The sequence below is a fragment of the Chionomys nivalis genome, chromosome 1 (genome assembly GCF_950005125.1).
Source record: "Chionomys nivalis chromosome 1, mChiNiv1.1, whole genome shotgun sequence".
Lineage (NCBI taxonomy): Eukaryota > Metazoa > Chordata > Mammalia > Rodentia > Cricetidae > Chionomys > Chionomys nivalis.
The window spans coordinates 98,904,285-98,926,630 of NC_080086.1; the positions used below are offsets into that span (position 1 = coordinate 98,904,285).

Here is a 22,346-nt window from a genome sequence, read left to right on the forward strand (position 1 = left end):
TCCCTCCCTCCCTCCCTCCCTCCCTCCCTCCCTCCCTCCCTCCCTCCCTCCCTCCCTCCCTCCCTCCCTCCCTCCCCCCCTCCCTCCCCTCTCTCCCCTCCCCTCACTCCCTCTCTCTCTTTCTGCATTATTGTTGGCTCAGTTCAGAAACAAGTTAGGAAGCAGCTGGGGGCGGAGAAGCACCGTGTGGCACTGGAGTCTGATAGTCGTTGGGGTTTTAGGACTGGCGGTGAAGCATGGTGTGCCGTAGTTTACTGGGATCGCTCTACCATATCGTCATGAACGTGCTGGTAGAGCTGCACTGATTTTGGCTTCTGGAGGTCAGAGGTTGAAATGAGCATTAGTGGGCTGCTCAAGGTGCCAGTAGGGCCATTATGGAGGGTATTCTGGCTTTTCTAGACTCTCCAGATTCCCTGGCTTGTTAGCCTGCCTACCTGCAAAGCTGCCCAGAGCCAGTTTGAGTCTGTCACACATTACTTCACTCTGAGCCAGACACTTTTGCTTGCTCCTTCCACTCTTGGGATCCTTGTGATTTCATGGACCCACCTGGAAGCCAAGGTAATTTCTATGTGGGGGCAGCTGATTGGCAATCTACATCTCTTTTGCTGCCTAGCACAGAAGCTAGGTTGCTGATACATTTTTAATTTTTTCTTTTTTCCTTTATTTTTTTAAAAGAAAACTTTTTTTTTTTCATTATACATACCAATCCAAGTTCCACTCCCTCCCCTACTTCCATTTCTTCCACATGCCCTCCCACCCAACCCCATACACTCCTCAGAGAGGGTAAGACACATTGCTTTGGGGAAGGTCCAAGGCCCTCCCTACTATATCTAGGCTGAGCAGGGTACCCGTTCAAAGAGAATAGGTTCCCCAAAAGCCAGTACATGCAGTAGGGATAAAATCCTGGTGCTGTTGCCAGTGGCCCCCCCAGTCTGTCCAGCCATGCAACTGTCAGCCACAATCAGAGGGACTAGTTTGGTCCTATGCTTGTTCCTTCCCAGTTTGGCTGCAGTTTGTGAGCTCCCATTAGCTCAGGTAGACTGTTTCAGTGGGTGTACCCATTATGGTCTTGACCTCTTTGCTCATATTCTCACTCCCCCAACTCTTCAACTGGACTTTGGGAGCTCAGTCCAGTGCTCTGATGCAGGTCTCTGCCTCTGTTTCCATCAGTTTTTGGACGAAGGCTCTATGGTGATATTTAAGATATTCATCAATCTGACTACAGGGCAAGTCAAGATTGGGCCCTCTCTCCTCTATTGCTTAGGGTCTTTGCTGGGGTCATCCTTGTGGATTCCTGGGAATTCTCTAGAGCCAGGTTTCTTGCTAACCCTTTAATGGCTTGGCTCTCTCAATCAAGATATCTCTTTCCTTGCTCTCATCTCTGTCTTTCCTCCTTCTTGACTATCCCATTCCCTCAAGTTTTCCTCACCCCTCCCCTTTCCCCCTCCTTCCTTTCTCCCTTCCATGTCCTCCCACCCCATGCTCCCAATTTTGTCAGGCTATCTTGTCTGTTTTGTCTTTTCTGGTGGATCTATATGTTTTTCTTAGGGTTTCAGGTGTCAGTGTTTACAATAGAGTAGTTCTGTTTGACAACCCTTGTATATACCTGTACTAGTCTCAAAGGTGAAATATAAGCGGTCATCATGTGATGTCAAGCTATTGATATTTATAAGTTTATATTACTCAGTTATAAACTTAAATGTGGTACATGTCTGTAGTCCCAGTATTTGTGAGGCAGGGCAGGAGGATTGGGAGGTCAGCACTGCCTTTATAGTAGAGTATCTCAAAAAAAAGTATAAGTTAATATGGTTCTATAATTTAGTCTTTTGCTATGTCAGATCTTATAAACCTCATGAAATACGGTGTTATCCTTACTAAAAACAGACAGACAGACAAAAACCAAAATGTTTCAAGTTGTAGGTTTCCCTTGAATGTGGCTGAGAACGAAGTGGCCGTGTGGTGAAAGCTCACCCTCTTCTCATCCAGACGGGGGCTTTATGGTGGCGAGGCTTTGTTGGTTTTGGTGTGGCAGAGTTTGACACAGTGTCCTGTCACTTGAGACAGTGGTAGATGGGGTGGGTACAGCATGTGAGCAGAGGTCCAGGGAGCTACTCTCTTTGGTCGTGGGCTCTCTTAAAACATGAAAATCCTTTTCATTCTTATAATTATTAATTTAACCACTAAGAAATGCGTGGATTGTTTTTCTTATTATTTCTGTTGTCTCTTGTCATTGATGACAGATAAGACATTAACAATGGATGTTTTCCTGTTAGTGTATCAAAACTTCACCTTTAGTTTTTATCATTGTTTGTTTAGTAATTATTATTGTGCATACATATGTACATGTGGAGGTCAGGGGACAACTCTGTGGAGTCAGTTCTCTTCACCTTTCCCTGGGTCTGGGGTTCGAACTCAGGACATCAGGCTTGCATGGCAATTGCTTTACCCACTGATCACCTTCCTGGCTCTACCTTGATGCCCCCTCCTCCCCACGTAAGTGATTGTAAGGATCACTATCCTGCTACTATGCAGGATTCTGCCAGATGTGCCGACCCTGATTTAACTGGCAGAAGTGGCGGCTTGGCTTTTATTGTTTACCAGCTCAGTTTTGCTGTGACTGCATAGTGTATCTTTGACTCTCTAGTGTTTAGTAGACTGTTTGCCCTCTTAGTAACTGGTCTGTCCTTTGCTGATGGAGTATGACAGGCAGAAGTGAATCATGAGTAACATGCTGCTCTCCTACTCTTACCCCTGAGCAGTTACTGCTGTGTGCTCTTTCCCATGGCACGCACCCAGCTGCTGCCATGTCTTTCTGAGGCTGCAGTTGGGCCACATTGCATCGCGTATGGTGTTGGCGTCACTGAGTGTGTGTCTGGTTCCTGCCAATGCTTGTTAGGTTTGATAATGCCAATGTCTGTGAGCTGCATTGCAAATTCCAGACATTTCCCTTTATTTCTAAATTTCTGGTTGCATTTAGGTGCCTAAATGTTTATCCTTTGCTTCTCTATCAGTGAAAATGAAGTTCAAATTGAAAAACCATTAGGTTTCTGTTCTTAAATAGTAATTGTCTAGGTATAATGACAACAATTTTAGCTTTCTATGTTCAGGGGGCTAATTCTGCACTGTTTTCTTGTTATCTTGTTCATATTTGTAATTTATTAATTCTGTCTTGTTATTTCTAGACTTTTACTGGTTGGTGGATGTGAAACTACTGAACCGGGCATTTCCAAAGCTTCTAGCTGTGGTCTTTCTGCGTGGAGAGTCCTCTCAGGCTCACCGTATTATAAGCAAGTTACTAGCAGCAGAGATACGGTCACTGAGGTATGTGCTAGTGCAATTATCTGGACTATTTCCTAATTGGTGTTAGACAAGGAAACCTGTGAAAGATATAACCAGCAACGTTTGTCTCAAAAAAGGGAGATTAATGGTTCTGTGATTTTAGTGTTTTCTTATTCTCACTTGCTTATTAACTCTAACTAAAATGTTCTTAAAATGTATTAATAACAATGAATAGTATATCCCAAATAATATTAATAATATAACTAAAATATTATTTGTTATTACTATATATCAAATATAGTAAAATGTATTGAATTTAACTTGACTTCCCTTTTAGTAATGATATTTTCAGACAATAGAAAAACAGTGTAGGTCAGATGAGGCTACTCAGCAGGTAACTGTGTTTGCCTTGCAAGCTTGGCAGCCTGAGTTCATAGGCAAAAGGTGAGGAATGATTGCATTGTTATTTTCTTGTACACTCTGGCTCGGACTTGTGTGCACACATATATCTGTACACACCCACAAATAATATACAAAAGTGTAAAAAAGAGAAAACAGCATAGCCTGTCTGTTGTCTTATTACTTATATTTCCTCAGTTGGTCGTTAGCATTTAGCATGCTGTTTTTGTGTTGATAACTGTTCAGAGTGCTTTTATCCCATGCTAGCTCACCTAAGTGTGCCTTCAGTTGGGTTAGCCCATGTCACTTAACCAGAAAGTGCTCTGGACCACCTAACCAGCAAGTGAGACTAGCGTGTCAGTTCACATTCTTAACTACCTTGGTATACATCCTTCCGTGTTTATAGCAAATGCCCTTATTGCTCCATATTCATTCTTTATCATTTATTAGACCTCTATTTTGTGCCACACACTCCTTGTATTAGCCTTTCACCTTTGACCTAATAAGTTTATTTTGACCTGTAGTTTCAGAGACTTCAGCTGATGGTGGCTTGGTTCTCTTGTGGCATTGTAGCTCGTGATGGGGTCACATGATGTGAGAGTGCTTACTTCATGGCCTCTCTGAGAGGCAGGGAGAAGCAGAGTTAGAGAAAGCATGACCTTGATATGAGTGTCTACCAGGGTCCCCGTGTCTCTCTAGGGTGGTGTGCCTTCCTGCTGTCCTTCTACAACACCCCTTCCTAGAGGGAACACCACCTCCCAATAGCACTGATGCTAGCAACCAGCCAGCCTTTAATACTTGGACCAGAGGTGCTTTCCAGATCCCAAGTATAGCACCCTGTTAGTCTGTAGCATTAGAGTAGGCTAGGCTGAGTGTGAAAATAATCATACAGTCACACAAACATATTGGAAGACCTAAAATGTCTGTGGCTTGTCGCATCAAAATTCCTGGCCAAGTCTGCTGTTGCTGCTGTGTCTTTTCTAGGCAGTTTGTTATACCTGAAGATTAGAGAATCTGTGGACGATGACTTCTTGAGGTCCCACTGTCTCCACTGCTGGCTTTAGGAAGGGCAGAGAGGAATTAAAGGTGGAACTTTTCTCAGACTTATCCCAAAAGTGACACCAATTTTGCTTATTTATCAAACTAACCATGTGACCCTTCCTAGCTCCAAAGAAGATTGGAAATAGTTTCTGTGTGTCCAGAAATATGAAATCAGTTAGGTACCGATAAATGCTAATTATGTCTATCATGTTGGTCATACTCTACTTATATGTGTCTTGGTTTTTTTGGTAAATTGTATGAAAGAAGCACTTGATGGAGGTTATGAGCCCTGTACTTAGTGTATGCCTGTCGTGCATGAGAGTTGTATGGGTTTTTTTTTTGGTTTTTCGAGACAGAGTTTCTCTGTGGTTTTGGAGCCTGTCCTGGAACTAGCTCTTGTAGACCAGGCTGGTCTCGAACTCACAGAGATCCACCTGCCTCTGCCTCCCGAGTGCTGGGATTAAAGGCGTGCGCCATCACCGCCCGGCGAGTTGTATGTTTTTAAAGTGAGGAATAAAACAGGGAAACTAAAGCATAGTGTAAGGGAATATGCTCATTTCACAAGTGATTGTATTTGTCTTGTTATTTTTCTTAAAATATATTGATTTAAAAGTAATCTTCCAAACTAGCAAATGGCTCAGTGTTGGAAAAGATTCTGAAGGATGAGCTTTTGAAAAAGAAATCTTTAGCAGTTATAGTAGTCTTCATTGTTATTGTTAGACTTGGCCTGCATTGAAATAAATAATTGTGATTTAACCCAACAAAGTAATTCAAAACGATACCAGCCTACTGTTTTTTGTGGCACGAACCTTAAATCAGCTGGTATTTGCAGCTTCCATTATGGAATACTGGTTTTTCTTCTTCCATTTATGATCCATCTACCTGCTTTCCTGCTTGGTCATTTTCCCAGTGCTCAGAGAGGAGGCAGTTTGTTAGCAGCCACTTTTCTCAGCCCTGGAGTGTTAGGCCAAATAGAGCTTAATGATGGAAGACAGGAAGACATAGCTTGGATCGGATGCCCTGGTTCCTTATCGCATTTCCTCTCAGATTATCTGTATGTCTGACTGTTAATCTTATCTGCCCCGAAAAGACTGAGGTGGGGACTGATTGAAGAAATGGACACATTACTTCATGTTGTGGGAACTTATTCGCTGTGTTTTTCACTGACTTTTGTAACTTCTAGTTTTATGTGACATAAATCAAACAGATCTTGGAAAAATCTTATCCTTCAAATCTGCATAAAACAAGTATGATGCTTACAGCTTATTTTCAGGTGGTTCAGTTACAATATGAAAAGCTTTTGCAGGTATGAAAAGCAAACTGGTGTAGCAAAATGTAAATGACTGGTCAGCGCAACAATCACGTTGTCTTTTCTGGAGCTTGAAATTTCTCTACATCAAAAGTGAGAAAAGGACCGCGAGGGGTGTGTCCACCCACTGAGACGGTGTGACTGATCTAATGGGAGCTCACAAGGCCAGCTGGACTGGGACTGAATGAACATGTGATCAAACTGGACTCTCTGAATGTGGCTGACAATGGGGGCTGACTGAGAAACCAATGATAATGGCACTGGGTTTTGATTCTATTGTCTGTTTGGATGCACATCTTCCTAGACCTGGATGGAGGGGGGAGGTCCTTGGACTTCCGACAGGGCAGGGCACCCTGACTTCTCTTAGGACTGGAGAGGGAAGGGGAGTAGGGGGAGTGGGAGGAAAATGGGAGGAGGGGAGGAGATGGAAATTTTTAATAATAAAAAAAAGTGAGAAAAGGAAAGAAACAGATGAGTGTGGAGAATACAAGGAAAGACCACGTGGGCGCCTTGAGTCTTTTGGTCCAGCAGCATTGAGGGCATCTATAGAAAGTGGCCCTGCAGAGGGGAGTTTTCCGGGTGCTGTCACCTGGCAGCAGACCTTTACCCTGGACTCCTTTGGGTTTGTGCGCTTCTGCTCGGCTTCCTTTTGAGTTCTGTATTGTAAAGTGCTCTGCTGTGTGTACTCTTCCTGTCTCAAGCCCAAGGGGCTTTGATATTGACTTCTCTTAAGAGAAAATTGCTTGTCCACTGACAAAATGAGTTAGAAAAAACATTGAATTGCAGAGTGAATGCCCTGCTGTATGATTGACTTCTTGAAATGCTGCAAATGTATTTTGATGCCATTAGTAGCTTTCAAGTGTGTTGTGCAGCTAACCTTGCAGTCCTTCTTCATAGCCTTCCCACCTCAGAATCATTGGCGGTTATAACGTTTGTCCCTTTCATCAGGAGGTGGCTGCTGTGCTTAGTGAGCACCCTCTCCCACAGGCTGCTGGCAGGCTCTAAAACGACTATACAAAATTCAATATATGCATTGATCAACATTTCCAGATGAATGCTAGTGTCCTACATGACTTTACTTAATCATTGCTCAACATTGAATTATTGCTCCAAGTAATAGGAAAAAAAACTTGCATAGCTATCTCTACAAATGTGTACAATAAAGTATAACAGTGCCCAGTTAGAATTCAGAAGCTGAGGAAGAGAATGGGTGTAGGCTCTGGAGTTAGAAGGCTGAAATTCCAGCCCCCCCCCACACCTTTTCTTGCCACTTGGGTGATGAGGCTTTTGTCAGGACCTCGTGAAGCAATCTCTTTGAAGGCAGTTGATAAACTCCTATGACAATATGCATGGTAATTATTGTTGTCTGTTTGGCGTTTTAAGATTGAACTTTGTATAAGGAAATGTGGAAATGAATGAAAGTCTTGAAGTTTTGTTATTGATGTTTTGCTTTTTCCAATGCTTACTATCCTGTGGAAATAGTGCAGGCACTTTGAGCATATTGTTTTCTTAAAAAGTCCTTTCTCTGAAAAGAGGGGTGCAATCTGCATACTTCCCCTGAGATTCTCCTGTCTGCTCAGCTCTGTCCTGTGTGGGTCTTCCTTTGCTGCTGCCGCCAAGCACCTTTTCCTGTGCCTTTTCCCCCTTTCCCTCCTGCTCGTTTTCCTTCCCATTCCCAGTGTCTGAGTGTGAGCTCTCACATCTCCCTTCATCCTGTCTCTTTCTCCCAGACTCTGAGCTTTCAGATGTGCTAATACTCTTTGCCATTAATATTTCATTATTCTCCTTCCTTTAAAATAGTCTTTTGTCAAATTTCTTTTTAGTTACTGAGTTTTTAACTTAGGACAATTAAAAGTTTCCTACATTCTTAAATTCTTGTTGAAGCACATTGTTTTACTTAAAGCAATAATTTTGTTTCCTTATATTTCTTAGTAGTTTTCTGTAGCGCAATCTACCCTTGTTTACATATGTGAATGTTTGTCTTCTGATTTCCTTCTCTTTTTAACTTTATAGAACTTGTTGATCTATGTGTTTGTCTTTCAGTATCTATGAGATATTTCTGAGTCTTCCTCTTGTTCATTGTAATGATACTAGAATATTTTCCAGGATTCCTGGGTTAGTGGTTCCCTGTGTGGTCGGTAGAGTGACCCTCAGGTGCTCTGTCGATGTTGGTGGGAAGGGCCATGGGCTCCAGAAACAGGGCTTCTGTCTTGCAGCACACTGCATTTCCTTCTTTGCTTCTTCTATTAGTCCACCTCTGTTGTCAAAAGATGCTTCTTCTCCTTCGTATTGTTCTTCCTCAGAAACCGTGTGCCTGTCAGATTGCTCCTTCTAAGGACACGTCTGTCCTTTCCCTATAGCCCATGTCTTGATGACATGGGTACTCTTCAGTGTTATCAGGCAGCAAATGGACCTGATAGTTTTGGATTGGACTTAGATGGACCCTTGACTTCTTTGCTATCTTTCCTTGGTTGTCCTTCTTAGGCCCTGCAGTACTTTTCCCATCTGCTTTGTTCATCACCGAGCAGGAGCAATGGATGTGACAAACTGGTACTGGATAATTTTTCTCTCTTAATGTACAGTTATTTTGGAAGTTATCATCATCATCATCATCATCATCTGTTTTCAAGTTAAACTGATTGTATGGTTCTCATTTATATATCTTCGTGTACTCTGTTGTTTTTGGAGGAAATATTGGGATGTTTGTAGATAAGCCATCACTGATCTTCAGTGTTTTGGAAGCTCTGGTAGCATAATTGTTAACCTTACCTGCATAATAAGCACTTTTGCTTTTAGATGTATTTATGTATAGGTATGTATGTTTTTCTATGTGGGTTTACATGCACAGCATGTGAGTATGTACAGTGCCTGTGGGGGCCGGAAGAGGACGTTGCAACCCCTGGAACTGGAGTTGCAAGTGATAATGAGTTACTATGTGGGTGCTGGGAACTGAGCCTGGGTCATTTGTGACAGCAGTGAGCACTCTTAACTAGTGAGCTGTTTCTCTAGTTCTTTGCCTTGTTTTGTTTTGAGCTTTTGAGACAGGGTGTCCTACTTATCTTAGGCTGGCCTGATGCTTATTGTGTAGCCTGGGATAGCCTCACAACCATGATAGTCTTGTGGTAGCCTTCTGAGTATTATAGGTGTGAGCCACCATACCTAGCTTCCATTTTGCTTATTACAACATTGGAGTGAAATTCATATAGTAAAAAATCAGTTATTTTAAAGTAGACAGTTTAGTGATAGTGTACACCTAGGAAAGAATCAGTAGGTCATGTTTTAATTTTGTTTCAGTTTTGAGGATCTACTAAACTTTCCCAGAGTGGCTGTACTATTTGATAATTCCCGAATCAGAGCATGGTGGTTCCAAATTTTCTACATTCTCAATAACACCTTTTCCATTCCAAAAATTATAGTTATCACTTTTCTTGTTTTAAATACTGGTTTCTAAATGTTATTTTTCCCCTTGTATGTTGGAAGAATAGATTCAGTTCCAAATGAATGAAGTTTCTATGGGAACTTTTGAATTTTTTCACAGTGATAGTAAGATAAATGTCAAACTTAGCCTCAGCCAAGAATATGCTATGATTTGAATTTGCGTGTGCTGTGTTAGACTTGTTATTTGTCTACTGAAGAAAGCATTTGATTGTGACTTTTCTTAGACCTTCCCACTTGGTAGACTCCCTCACCCCATCAGAATGCTGTCGAGATCATTGGCATTCGTTGATTTTACTCACCGTGTAGCCTTAGCTGGCTTGGAACTTACTTTGATGATCAGGCTGTCCTCAAACTCCCAGAAACCCAGCTGCCTCTGCCTCTTGAGTGCTGGGATTAAAGGCTATCAATTTTTTAAAAAGTCAATTTAATACTGGGCTACTTGGGCCTTGATAACCACATTGTAACTACACTCAACTCTCTATTGTTCTTTTTGTGGTAAGCTGTCTCAATCATACAGTGTTCATTTTCTTCACCGAGGTGTATCCTTGACCCACTAGTGGGTTTTTTAACTATTTGAAAAAATACTTAATGTGTGCTTTTCATTCCATGATAAAAGGGTTTTAGGTAATGAAGAAAACATTCCATTAAGATTTCTTTATATGATGTATCTTAATTTTGTAGGTGCCGAAGACACTGGGATTATTAAAGCTGTTAAGTGTCAAGTTTTACACTCGTCAGGGACAAGAACAGGTAATGTAAGTTTGCCTAAGTTTGTTTCTCAGACACTCTCAGTGGAGTGCCTTTAAGGTCCAAGTTGAGTGACGCTTGGCTGGTCAGGCCTTTGTCACTGTCACCAGATATCTGGCGCATGAGAGGCTGGACATGCTCATGGTTTCAGAGGTTTGAATCCATCAGGTTCACGGGAGCTGGCGGAGCAGGACTGTTCCTGTAGGGCAGCTGGCAAACAGGCAGAGCAGCTCACCTCGGGTGGAGAAGGGGCATAGTGGAACAGTATCAGAAAGAGGTGTGGCATGCAGCCTGTGTGGCCCCTTGCCTAGGACCCTGCTTCCTCCAGCCCGGCCCCACTGGCAGAACCTGCTCCAACAAAATCAGTGGGGGTATCTGGGTAGGAGTGTATAGCCCACCTGTAGTGATGAGGCGAGCAGGCCTGCTTTTCTTCCCGCCTGGCTTCCGCACGGCTAGCTTTACACCCAAAATAACAACACACAAATTATATTCATTCAAACACTGCCTGGCCCATTAGCTCTAGCCTCTTACTGACTAACTCTCACATCTTGATTAACCCATTTCTATTAATGTGTATCGCCACTTGACTGTGGCTTACAGGCATGAGTCTAACTACCATCTGTCTTGGGTAGAAGATGTATGGCGTCTGCCTGACTCTGCTTTCTTCCTCCCAGAATTCTGTTCAGTCTCCTCCACCCACCTAAGGGCTAGCCTATCAAAAAGCCAGGGCAGTTTCTTTATTAACAAACGAAAGTAACACATAGACAGATGACCTTCCTACGTCACCCACCTTCCCCAGTTCCACCTATTCCCAATGCTTGGTTCTAAGGTGGAATCTATCAGTACGTTAGACCATTTAATAGTTGGAACCCTCATGAGCTTGTTGTGTCTGGAACAGCCTGGCAGACACACTTGGAGTTGTCCTTGTCACTCACCTGTCTGCTTCTCTGTCTGATCAAGAGGACAATCAAGGGAACTATCATAAGCCTTGAATGATCTAGGCCTTCATCTGGTGTATGCAACAATAGGAGTTTCTAGAGCCATTTATGGAAAATTTGTATATTTTTAGTATGTATTAATTAAAAAAATAATAGAACATATCCAGTCCTCTTGAAGGATGAAAGTATAGTCTGAACAAATCATTCTGCTTAGAAGCCATATATCTTTCCAGATTTTTTTTTTTTTTTTTGGTTTTTTGAGACAGGGTTTCTCTGTGGTTTTGGAGCCTGTCCTGGAACTAGCTCTGTAGACCAGGCTGGTTTCGAACTCACAGAGATCTGCCTGCTTTTGCCTCCCGAGTGCTGGGATTAAAGGCGTGCGCCCCCACGCCCAGCCCAGATTTTTTCCAGAATTGTATGAGGATTTTATTCTGGCAAGAAATCTCTCTCTGTCTCTCTGTCTCTCTCTGTCTCTCTGTTTGTCTGTCTGTCTGTCTGTTTTTCTCTCTCTCTCTCTCTCTTTCTCTCTCTCTCTCCCTCTGTCTCTCTGATAAAATTCAGAAGTTCATTCTCAAATGGGAGACTGGTGATGACTCAGTGGAAGAGTCATGATGAACTATGTTGGTAAGAGAGGTGTGGCTGCTGGGCACAGGCCTTGACAGTGCCCTTGAATAGAGGTGGTCACACAGCAGCTGCCTCTGAGGGAGGTGGGTACATTGCTGTTCTAGTATGACTCTTACAGGAGGCTCCATCTGTGGAGGACAGCAAATCATACTTTTGTCTTGGCAAGAGTAAAATGGCCTTGTTTTTCTATTTCCTTAATTTCTTCACTAAATTATCAGGATGAATGTAATGAGACTTCTGTTGCTACTTTAGTATTCAGTATATTTTAAGTTTGAATTATTTCTTTGCCATTGACTTCAGCACAGTCATGTACTTTGGATAGAGCGGACATCCCGTCTGTAGAGTTGAGCGGTAACAGTGCCCTAGTGCCCTGTGTCTACAGTCTCTTTCATCTTTAATCCTCTGTGTAATTACACTGTCTTCTAGTTGGCATCCTCTTTTCTTATTTCCTGGAGCTGCCTTCATTTTGCAGATGAAGAAACATATGTAAGACTAAATGACTTGGCTTCTGTCTTGAAGTTTGTTTGTCCTAATGTGCTGTGTTGCCTGTGCTGGTATCTGCAGCACCATGCTACTGTTGAGGATGCCACTTCCCTTTCTCCCTGACTCCCCTTTGTATTCTCCATGATTTCTAAGACCTTACTCTTTCCTTTAACTAGGGTTCTTTTGCTGTTTTTAATTTAGTCCTGTTGAGGTATGTGCTAGAGAGTGTGGAGTTTTAGGATTCCTGTTTTTCAGTCTGTAGGTGTGTACTTTAAGACAGGCACAATGTCAACATTGAGAACTAAAGGTCGTTTAGTATAGGCATCTCAAAGCCCACAATGTGATATGGTAAACTCTGAAGCGGGGCAGAATGGGGCAGGGCAGAACAGAGGAGAGCACACACTATTCCCATCTGAAGTGCAGCAGAGGAAGAAGCATCCAGCTCTTGGGGTGTCTTGGTTTGAATCTTGAGGTGAGGAAGTTCCCAGACAGGGAAGGGAGGATCAGTCTTCTGGTGTGGGGTGGGATGTGCAGGCATGTGGAGCGGCAGTGGTCCTATTGGAACATACTGTCTGCTCCAGTAGCTAGAGGTTCCTCGGGCACTTAGTTTTGGCTTTCCTTGTTATCATTTCTGCATCCTTATATTTAGGATAATATACTTATAGCAATATTTGGAATAAGACCTATCTAGGGGATTGATATTTTTGATTCTTCTCTGTGTCATCTCTGTGTGTCAGCTGATTTGATTTAGCAGGAGGTGTGGGTCTGTATGGTTAGTGTAAAGATACTGTTTCTCTTTATGGTCATACCACCTGGAACTTAAGCTGTGGATTGTTTCGGCCTGTTGCTATTGGTTATTCTCATCAGATGGCTCTCGCTCTTTTCATTCTGTCATGATCCTCTGTGACTGAGCAAAGCAGAGAGAAGGAAGCAATTAATTTCATTGTAATTTGATCCTGCATTTCGACACACTGTCCCCAAATCTTTAACTTGTCTGGGCTTTTAAATTTAGTATTCTGAACCCAGGGCTTTCCAGAAAATATCTGAATGCTGTATGTGTCATCTTGTTTGTACCTAGACATTTCTATTCATGGCCTGTAGACTTTTAGTGCTGCAATTTCAGAGCTGTTGGTGCGCAGGGGGACCTAAGGGTTTCTTCCTGTCGTGAACACAGTCTAACTAGCAGATGATTTCATGTGCCGTCACAGCAAGCTCTGTGACTGGCATGGTAATGACTGTTTTCTTGATGAAGAAGTTGAAGCCTCAAGATGAGTGACCTGTCCAGTACCGTTAACCAGACGTGATGTCCAGGTTTGCTCTTTGAAAGCTGTTATTTTCTGCCTCCTCTGGCTGTGGAGGAAGCTGAAGGAATAGAAAGGAAGGTGTATTGTGCACAAGAGGAGTCAAGGCCTCCGGTTACGTGGATTTTAGAATAATGATCTACTTTACCACTTAAGTTTACAGCAGTTGTATTATCTTTAAGATGTATTCTGAGGTAGGAGAATTGTTAAGTGTTCAAGCCCCATCTGTCTCAAAAATGAAAAAAATAAATAAAACCTTTCTTCTTTTAGCTATGAGTATTTTAAAGTGAGCTGCCCCTTTTGTTAATGTAACTGTATAGCTACTATTTAGTTCATTCTTTTCTGTATTCACTTGTCAGACTTTAAATCAGTGACTGTCATCTTATAGACACTCAGTTAATGTGTGGTGGTGGCTGTTATTGCTCTCTTAATTTCTTCATGTCCACAGTGGTACCAATAATTAATCTGAATTTTAATACTTTTTGTTGGTACGTGTGCATGACATGTATGAGCACATGTGTGTGCACATGTTTCTGTGTGTGACTGTGCCTGTGCTCATTCCATGTTCATGTGTAGAGGTCAGAGGACAACAGTGGGGCACTTCTTGTCTCTGCATTCTTGTAAGAGAAGATCTCAGCCTAGCATTGGTGTTGCACTCATTTAATCCCAGCACTTGGAAGGCAGAGGCAGGCAGATCTCTGTGAGTTTGAGGCCAGCCTGGTCTACAAAGCAAGTTACAGGACAGCCGGAGCTGTTATACAGAGAAATCCTGTCTCTAAGAAAACAGGAGGGAGGGAGGGAGGGAGGGAGGGAGGGAGGGAGGGAGGGAGGGAGGGAGGGAGGGAGGGAGGGGGCGATCTCTTTGTTGTTCCTCACTGTATTTGCCAGACTAACTGGCCTCAGAGCTTTTTGCTGCAGGAGGCCTGGGATAGCGGATGAGTTCTACCATGTCTGTCTAATAGGTGGGTTCTGAGGTTCAGACTCAGTCTTCATGCTTGTGTGGACAACACCATTTCCCACTGAGCCATCCTCTAGCCTTCCATGTTCATTTAAACATTATGGTTTAATGTTCCTAAATGCCATATGGCTCTAAATAATAAGCTTTTGTTTGTGATATATATGTCTTAAGACTGTAATAGTAATAATAACTAGATTTATTCATATTTATGGTTGGAATTGGCTTGGAGTGTTTTTCTCAAGTATTGTCTATTCCTCATACTTTTTTGTTTTTTGTCTCAGGTTGTTAATCAGACTGTCTCAGTTTGAAAGATCTCTTCCTTTCTTCTTCCTTCCCTCTCTCCTTTCTTCCTTTTTCCTTCCCTCCCTCCCTTCTTTTTTATTCTTTATTCTAAATTACACTAGACTAAAATATATAAACTTAAAAAAGCCCTAAAACTACTTGAAGTCAAATTAAGGGTTTCGTGGATGCCAGGCAAGGGTTGCATCCTTAACATCTGGCAAGCGTCCCAAGGGCAGGGATTTGTGTTTATTTTGTTTACTGCTGATAGCAGAGTGCAAAAACAGAAGCTGACATACAGTATTTATTGCTCAATATGTCATATTCAGCAAGTATTTGTGGAATGTTAAAGGAGCATCACTTAGAAAATTACATTTTATTGATTTGACATTTTTTCTTTCAAAATATGTAGAAATTTAGAACATTTTGAATGCTTTCAGTAGAGTTCAATACTTTTATTTTAATATCACTTATGCAATTGAAAGGTGTAGGTAATGGAAACCACTGATTTTTAGTTATTTCATAGAGGTGATAAGCAACTGAAGAAAGTGAGGAGTTTAATATCAATATAGCACTCTATTTGACATCACAGAGCTCCCTTGTCTCAAGGAAGATTGAAGTTTTATTACAGTATTTGAGAGAAGGTACAAGTCCTACTTTAAATATTGATGCCAGTAGCAGAAGCCTTTAATTAGTGCTTTTAGTTAAGAAAAGATACAATGGACATTTGAGCTAGTCCTTTAATGTAAGTGAGAGGTACATGAAATTGTATCAATCCAACATGTGGTTTAATGACTTTGTGAAATAGATTTATTGAAATTGTATAGTCCCCTTTTAGTGACACACTGGTTCTTATTGTAATCACAGAATTATACCACCATCCCAGTCTCAATTTTAGAAACAATTTTTTTTTCACCTTGAAAAAAACCACACACCCCTTAACCATTACTCCCAAGTATGGCTGTACATTTCAAAGAATTCATAATCTATTAAAGTGCAGCTGTAAAAGTTACTGGGAAATCTTGGTACTTGATTGATGTGATATTGGCAGAGTTCTCAGCTGCTCATAATGGCTTGTAACATGCAGCCTTGCCAAGTACTGTTTTAATTCTGAATGCTCTTTCTGTCCATACGTCTTCTGCTCTCACCACACTGTTCCCGTACAGGATGGAATCTTCAAGATGAGCCTTTCTCCAGACGGGAGCCTCCTTGCAGCGATCCACTTCTCAGGGAAGCTGAGTATCTGGGCCATTCCATCCCTGAAGCAACAAGGTGTCTGGAGTCAAGATGAGCAGGTGTGTCCTCCGTTAGGGTCGCTCTTGAGGGTGAGGTTTGAAAATAGTAATAGTAATTTCGTTTTGTTGATGTTATTTATCCTCATCTTTCCAAACCCATCCTAGTCTTAAGTCAAATTATTGTATCACCTGATAAGGACAAGTCATGAACTGAATGGTTCTCTGCATCAGTTCTAACTTGGAACGTGGCACACTCTACATACCAAGAGTTCTGTCGAACTTTGTGTAATCCTCCTTAATGCTCAGCAAGCGTAGAATCGAGATTGTAAAACTCCACCAAACCAGCTTTTAACAAGTCTTTAGATAGTTTAATGCTAAAGGGTTCCTTTTCTTTCTAAATCCTGGAGCCCGCTCTGCACTCACTTAGGTCCGAGGGCAGTTGCCTTCTGTCCTTGCAGAACGATGGGGCATCTTTAGTAGTTTAGTTTCTTGAGATAGCAAATTTTAAGAATTAGATGAGTTTGTTCTTTAGAATCAGCTAGATTCAACCATTTTAATTTATATTAATAATGGAAATATAAATTAAAATTATAATATAATATAATATACTGGAAAAGTCAGATGTACTCATGGGGAGCCCTGTATTAGGACAGAGTAGAGATTGTTATTCTGTAAAATTTGTTTAACATGTATTTACTTTATTTTATGTGTATGATAGTTTTTTTTTTCTGCATGTATGGATGTGTACTGTGTCATGCAATGAAACTATAGCTCGGTAGAGAGTTCCCCTTACAGGGCTCAGTGCATTAGCTGTGTGCCTTAGACATGTCCTCCACTAGGTTGCTGTGAACTGGCTGCTGGTTGGAGTAGAGCGTAGCCAATTGACATTTACATCTTGTTGTTTCTGTTTTCTGAAGCCCAAGACAAAGTTTCTACTTTGAATTATTCAGAGAATCCCCCAAATGCAGCGTGTTCACCTGGCTCTCTATATGTGGTAGTAAAGCTCGGCTTCTTTCATTTGGGAGGCTCATGAGCACCCCATATTTGGGACATATCTTTTTAAATGGTGACGTTTTAGACAGTGAGGGTACCTCAGTTTTGTCTCCTTACATTATTTTCTCTCACTTAATAGAAATATTGACCAGCTCTTGAAGCACTCTTAATGTTCTATCTAGAATCGCAAGTATACAGTGCATGCACTATTAGTGGTTGAACTGAGTAGTGGGCTTTTGATGTCTGCTGACATTCTGAAGGGTCTCCTTTGCCTCTGTGCTCCTGATGACATGTGCTCATCGCTCGTTACGAGCGAACCCCATTATGATTAATTACTCTTCAATATTATTTTTTTCTTTTTAGAAATTGAAAATAGTTTTTTTCATACAATATCTTCTGGTTATAATTTTCTCTCCTCCAACTCCTCCCAGATCCTCCTTTAGTTTTAATAGTTCCACTATTAAATTTGCTTAAAAACCTTGAAATCTGGGAATGTGTAGGTGATTTATTTTTGTAACTTTAAATATGTAGTTAAGTAAAATAACTTAACTTAATATGTAGTTAAGGAAATACGAATTTTCCAAAATGGAGATATATATATATATATATATAGAAGAGATGACTTGAGCCTAAAAGTTTGTATCAACTAAGTGAGTCGTTAGACAGAGCTGCACCGAGCATCTGTATGGCAGCACGGGTGGGGGCTGCCGCCATGCCCATCTGTTAGATATTCACTCCTGTGGCTCCGACTGAGTACTCCCCACACCACCCTCAGGTTGAGCATGGTCTCCAGTCTGTGCAAATCATAGGCCTCCTTACTCTCATGCTGTTGTGTCTGTTTACATGTGTTTACATGCCAGTTTCTTCTCCTGCATGTTGTATCTGTTATTAACAGTTCGCACTTCGAAATACACGCCAGTATTTTCTGCTTTGGTAAGAATGGTTCCGACTGAACACCTAAGTAAACCAGAAATAATAGATCTTGTGTTCACACAGTTGAAAACCAGGACCTGTTGCTATCACAGTGGGCTTTGTGTAAGCTGTAGTGTCTTTGCTTTTTGCTGAGGGAGCAGGGTTTAGCCACAGTTGCTAAGCCTAATCCTGCATCAGTTGTCGTCAACTGATGCTTAGTGATATCATGTCCTCCCTTTGTATTCTAGTGCTCAGCCTGCAGAGAGGGATGCTACAGACACCCACCTCACCTCTCAGGCTGCTGTTGACTTTAGCTTAAAAAGAAATTTTGGTTTAAATTTGGAAACAATGAAATTATTTATTTATTTATTTTTATGAAAATCCTTCTGTCAAAATGCAAAGCTCTCCGCTTTCCTGTCGTCTTAGTAGTCAGTGTACACTTTGCTTCTGTGCTCATCTACCTGCTTCTGTACAGTCCTTTTGACTGTGTGCTCTAGAGCGTCATTCTATCACAGATGCTCCCATGAGCTTCAGCTCTTCAGACATTGGGGCATCCATCTTCGGCCTACAGGCCCATAGTATCCAGCAGACATTTCCATGAAGCAGGAAATTCCAAAGACAGTTCAGTCACTTTCTGCTGTGTCCTGCAGAATGTCTCGCAGACTCTTTCATGAGTCAGGAACCCCGAAAAACCATCTCACCTTTAGGCAAGTTCAGCAGTCCTCTCTCTGCGGGTTCTCTGTATCCAGTTTATGCAACAGTCTAGGCAAGAGCAGTTTCTTGCCCAAATGACTAACCAACTCCATAAGGAACCTCTTCGATGCCCCTCTTCCTCTTGAAGTAGATTGGTGCTGCCAGGAGCAGATGTGTCTCATTGTCATGAAAAGCCCTAAATTATTAAAACATTTAAATGCCATATTCTGTAGCCTTTGAAAGATATGAAGAATGTCTGTCTAACTGAAATATATCTTTATATATCTAGAAAATCTAACATAACTACAAGCTTTACTATTATCGATGATTATCCATTAACAACTTTTATTTCTAATTATACATTACATTTTTAAATGAACCACACAATCACAATACCTTAATCAAGATCAGAAATACATATAACAAAATTGACCTTAACTTAATACCAATAAAGCAAAATTTATACCAATGTAAATTATTCATATCTATATCATATCCCCCTTTAAATGTAAAAGAACATTTATAAACAATATTTGGGAACATGGGTGCAGTTTTTTCTCTCCAAACTGCTTCGTGCTGAGTGGGGGCGCTGTTATTCAGGTCTTTCATGGTGTAACCTGTGTGCTAGTTTCATCTCAGTCGGCAGTTGAGCGAAGTATTTTTTGAAGGTGTTCACAGTAACCTTTCAGGGGGACGTGGTCTATCATACCATATTTGGATAGAAGCAATCCACAGGGTCTCATCCTCTGTGAAAACAAAAGAAGACCCTCTCCAAAGCATCATATCCTTAGACCCAAATTCTGAAGTCATAATACCCTTATGATATCCATTCTGGTTCCACTTGGCAGCCCATATAATGAAATGTCTCTCTGTACTTAGCTCCTTCACAGTCAAAAATTTTAAAGAAAACACAATAGTACAAAGAATCCAGACTCTCTGTGAATTTTCCATTTTTACATGGCTTATTTTTACTCTATCAGTTTACTTTATTCTGTCTCTTTAAAGACTTTACCCTTTTAACTTTATTTTCTATATTGTTTTTCTTCTCTTTCTCAAGCATATATACAGTCATCTAACACTGTGATCCATTTAGTAGTCTTTTATGTCTGAATCTGTTTTATTGCGAATCTGTAATTTTTTTACTATCCAGGAGCATTTCTTAAAATGTTAAGCACTTCTTAAAAACTTAAGTTGCACCATGTAGAGGCAATACGGTACAGCCTGTTTACTGCCAGTCTAAACCTTAACTGTGCTGTTATTAGGGTAATTACGATAGTTCCTGCCTGAGACCAGCACAGTCCAGCATGGTGGAGCTAAGCCTCTCTCGCCTCAGAGCCATTTGGTGCCCCTGAGCCACACACAGTTCCAGGCACTCAGCAGTCCACATTGCCATCAAGCAAGATGTAGCTCCATTCAAAAGCTCTGTCTCCCGCAGGAGCCAGACAGAGATCGCAATGGTGGCACAGCCCAGAAAGCCGGCATTTTAAAACAGCCAGTTTTTTCCTGCTACTGAGTCAGGAAAATTTCTTCTAGGCAAGCCACCCACAAACAGCAAAAAGCTGCATTAAACTCTCTCTCCCTTTTTTTTTTTTTTAAGTCTTTTAAGGTTTTTAAGTGGATTTAGTTACCACGTTGGGTGTCACTCTGTAGTGTGGGGCAGCGGGCTGCTTCCCGCTGCCTGGCTCCCAGCTAGCTTTACCTGAAATAACAACACACAAATTGTATTCTTTTAAACACTGCCTGGCCCATTAGTTCCAGCCTTTTATTGGCTAACTCTCACATCTGGATTAATCCATTTCTAATGAGTGTAACACCACGAGGTGGTAGCTTACCAGGAAAGATCTTAACCTGCGTCTGCCTCGGAGAGGAGAATCATGGCAACTGACTGACTCGGCTTTCTTTCTCCCAGAATTCTGTTCTGTCTACTCCACCTACCTAATTTTCTGTCCTATTAAAGGGCCAAGGCAGTTTCTTTATTAACAATGAAATCAACACAAAACAGAAGACTCTCCCACATCAGAAAATGATGGAGCTCATTATTAGAGCAGTGAATGCCAGGACACTCAGCATACTCCCGTGTTCACATTGTCTTCATGCTCTTCCTTTAGGAGGATTCTGTTATTTGAAAGGGTGGGTTCAAGTGTGTCAGGGTCAGAAATCCCCGATCACTCTTTTCTGGTTCTACTGTTTTACATCAGTTCATTACTTGGTAATCTTAGAAAGCTCAGAGACAAGTTCTATTTCCTTGCACCTTGCAGATTGAACACCGGTTCCATCACTGCCCCTCAGATGGGCTTCATTATTGAAGAACTAGTTAGTGAACACAGGGAGCAGAGTAAATAATTGATGAAGTCACTTTTTGGTAAACTCTTAGCTTTGTTGCAGGTCTTTAGAGGACTCGGGGCATCGATCACTAACGAAAGGTGAAGGTGGTAATTTTCTGTTGTTTGGACAACTGACTTTGTCAGAGTCTCACCTGTGTCCTGGGAAGTGGTGACACTAGCTTGTGTATTTTGCATTGGGAATTAGAGCTTATGTGGTATAAACCTGGTGCACTATAGTGAACATAAGGATTAGCTGTGACTGTTCCATTTTAACCATGGTAGCCCTAGCATAAAACCATGATGCTAAATCTGCTGAGCTCTGCAGTAAGAAACATAGTAGATGCTAGTCTGGTCTCTTAAGATAGTCACAGTCTTGCCAGGACAATTATAGAGAAAAAAATTAAAGTAACATTTTAATATTAAAAAGAAAAGCTCAGAAAGAGAGAGATTTGTAACTGTAGTATTGGGGAGTAGTATTCTTGGAACTAAATTTTCACATTGCAGCTTAGGTTCTTACAGAGCAGTTGGACTTATAGCAAATCAGTTTAGCAAAAGTTCCCATTTTAATAGATGTAAAATAGTACAAAAAATTAATATGCTATCACTATGTGGTGAAATCGAGATTTCATCTTTTTGTCAGAATTTTGAGTGGCAGTGTTTCCATTTAGAAGTACAGACGTGTGTTTGAGCAAATGAAGTACTAGTGTATGAGACAATGTACTCGAGGAAGAGATTTCACCTCGCAGCCTGTCTGGGTGACATGCGCTGATGTGCAGTTCATACTCAGACACTGAATATGTGCAAATGCAGTAGCCACCAGGGAGGGCAGAATACTGCCATTTACTGGGTAGATGAGCATGTGTGTGCAAAGTTGCTGGACTTCCTTTGAAGAGGACTCTCTGGTTTTGACAAATACATGGACAGTTGGACTTTTCTCATTCCTCTGGCAGTCATCAAGTGAGCCTGGTCCAGCAGGCAGGGCAGAGCTTTGCCTCCCTCTTGGCTATGTTAGGAAAGGAATGGACAGCCCAATGAATGAATTGATATTCAATTCTATGGCATAATGTAATATAGCTGGGTTATAATTGTTGTCTGAGAAGAAAACATTGTTACTACTGCCTTGTACTTCTTTACAGTTCTTTACCAAAATTGTGGATTCAGCTCATTTGGAGCTTTCTTCATGCAATTTGCTGCTTTATTAGTTTTTATAATATACTTTGTGTGATTGAGTATTTTCTCTGTGAAGACTAATGATTAGAGATAGTTATGGGAGTGCCTATTCTAATTTACTTTGTATCCAGTTTTGAGTTGATTAAATACTTTGGCTTTCATTGTCAGTGTGAAAAATCCATCTGGCTGGAAATCTCTGTACTAAATTTGTTCATGTCTACAA

The 22,346-nt window shown here is 41.3% G+C and overlaps 1 protein-coding gene across 2 annotated transcripts in view; it reads left to right on the plus strand.

Moving 5' to 3' along the window:
- Positions 1-22,346, plus strand: part of Nbas (NBAS subunit of NRZ tethering complex) — a 319,717-nt gene that overhangs the window by 39,979 nt on the left and 257,392 nt on the right. For both annotated transcript variants that reach the window (XM_057768127.1, XM_057768135.1), the window contains exons 10-12: positions 3,183-3,321; positions 10,148-10,216; positions 15,963-16,091. In XM_057768127.1, coding sequence (XP_057624110.1) covers positions 3,183-3,321; positions 10,148-10,216; positions 15,963-16,091 — 337 coding nt within the window. The remainder of the gene's footprint in view (positions 1-3,182; positions 3,322-10,147; positions 10,217-15,962; positions 16,092-22,346) is intronic.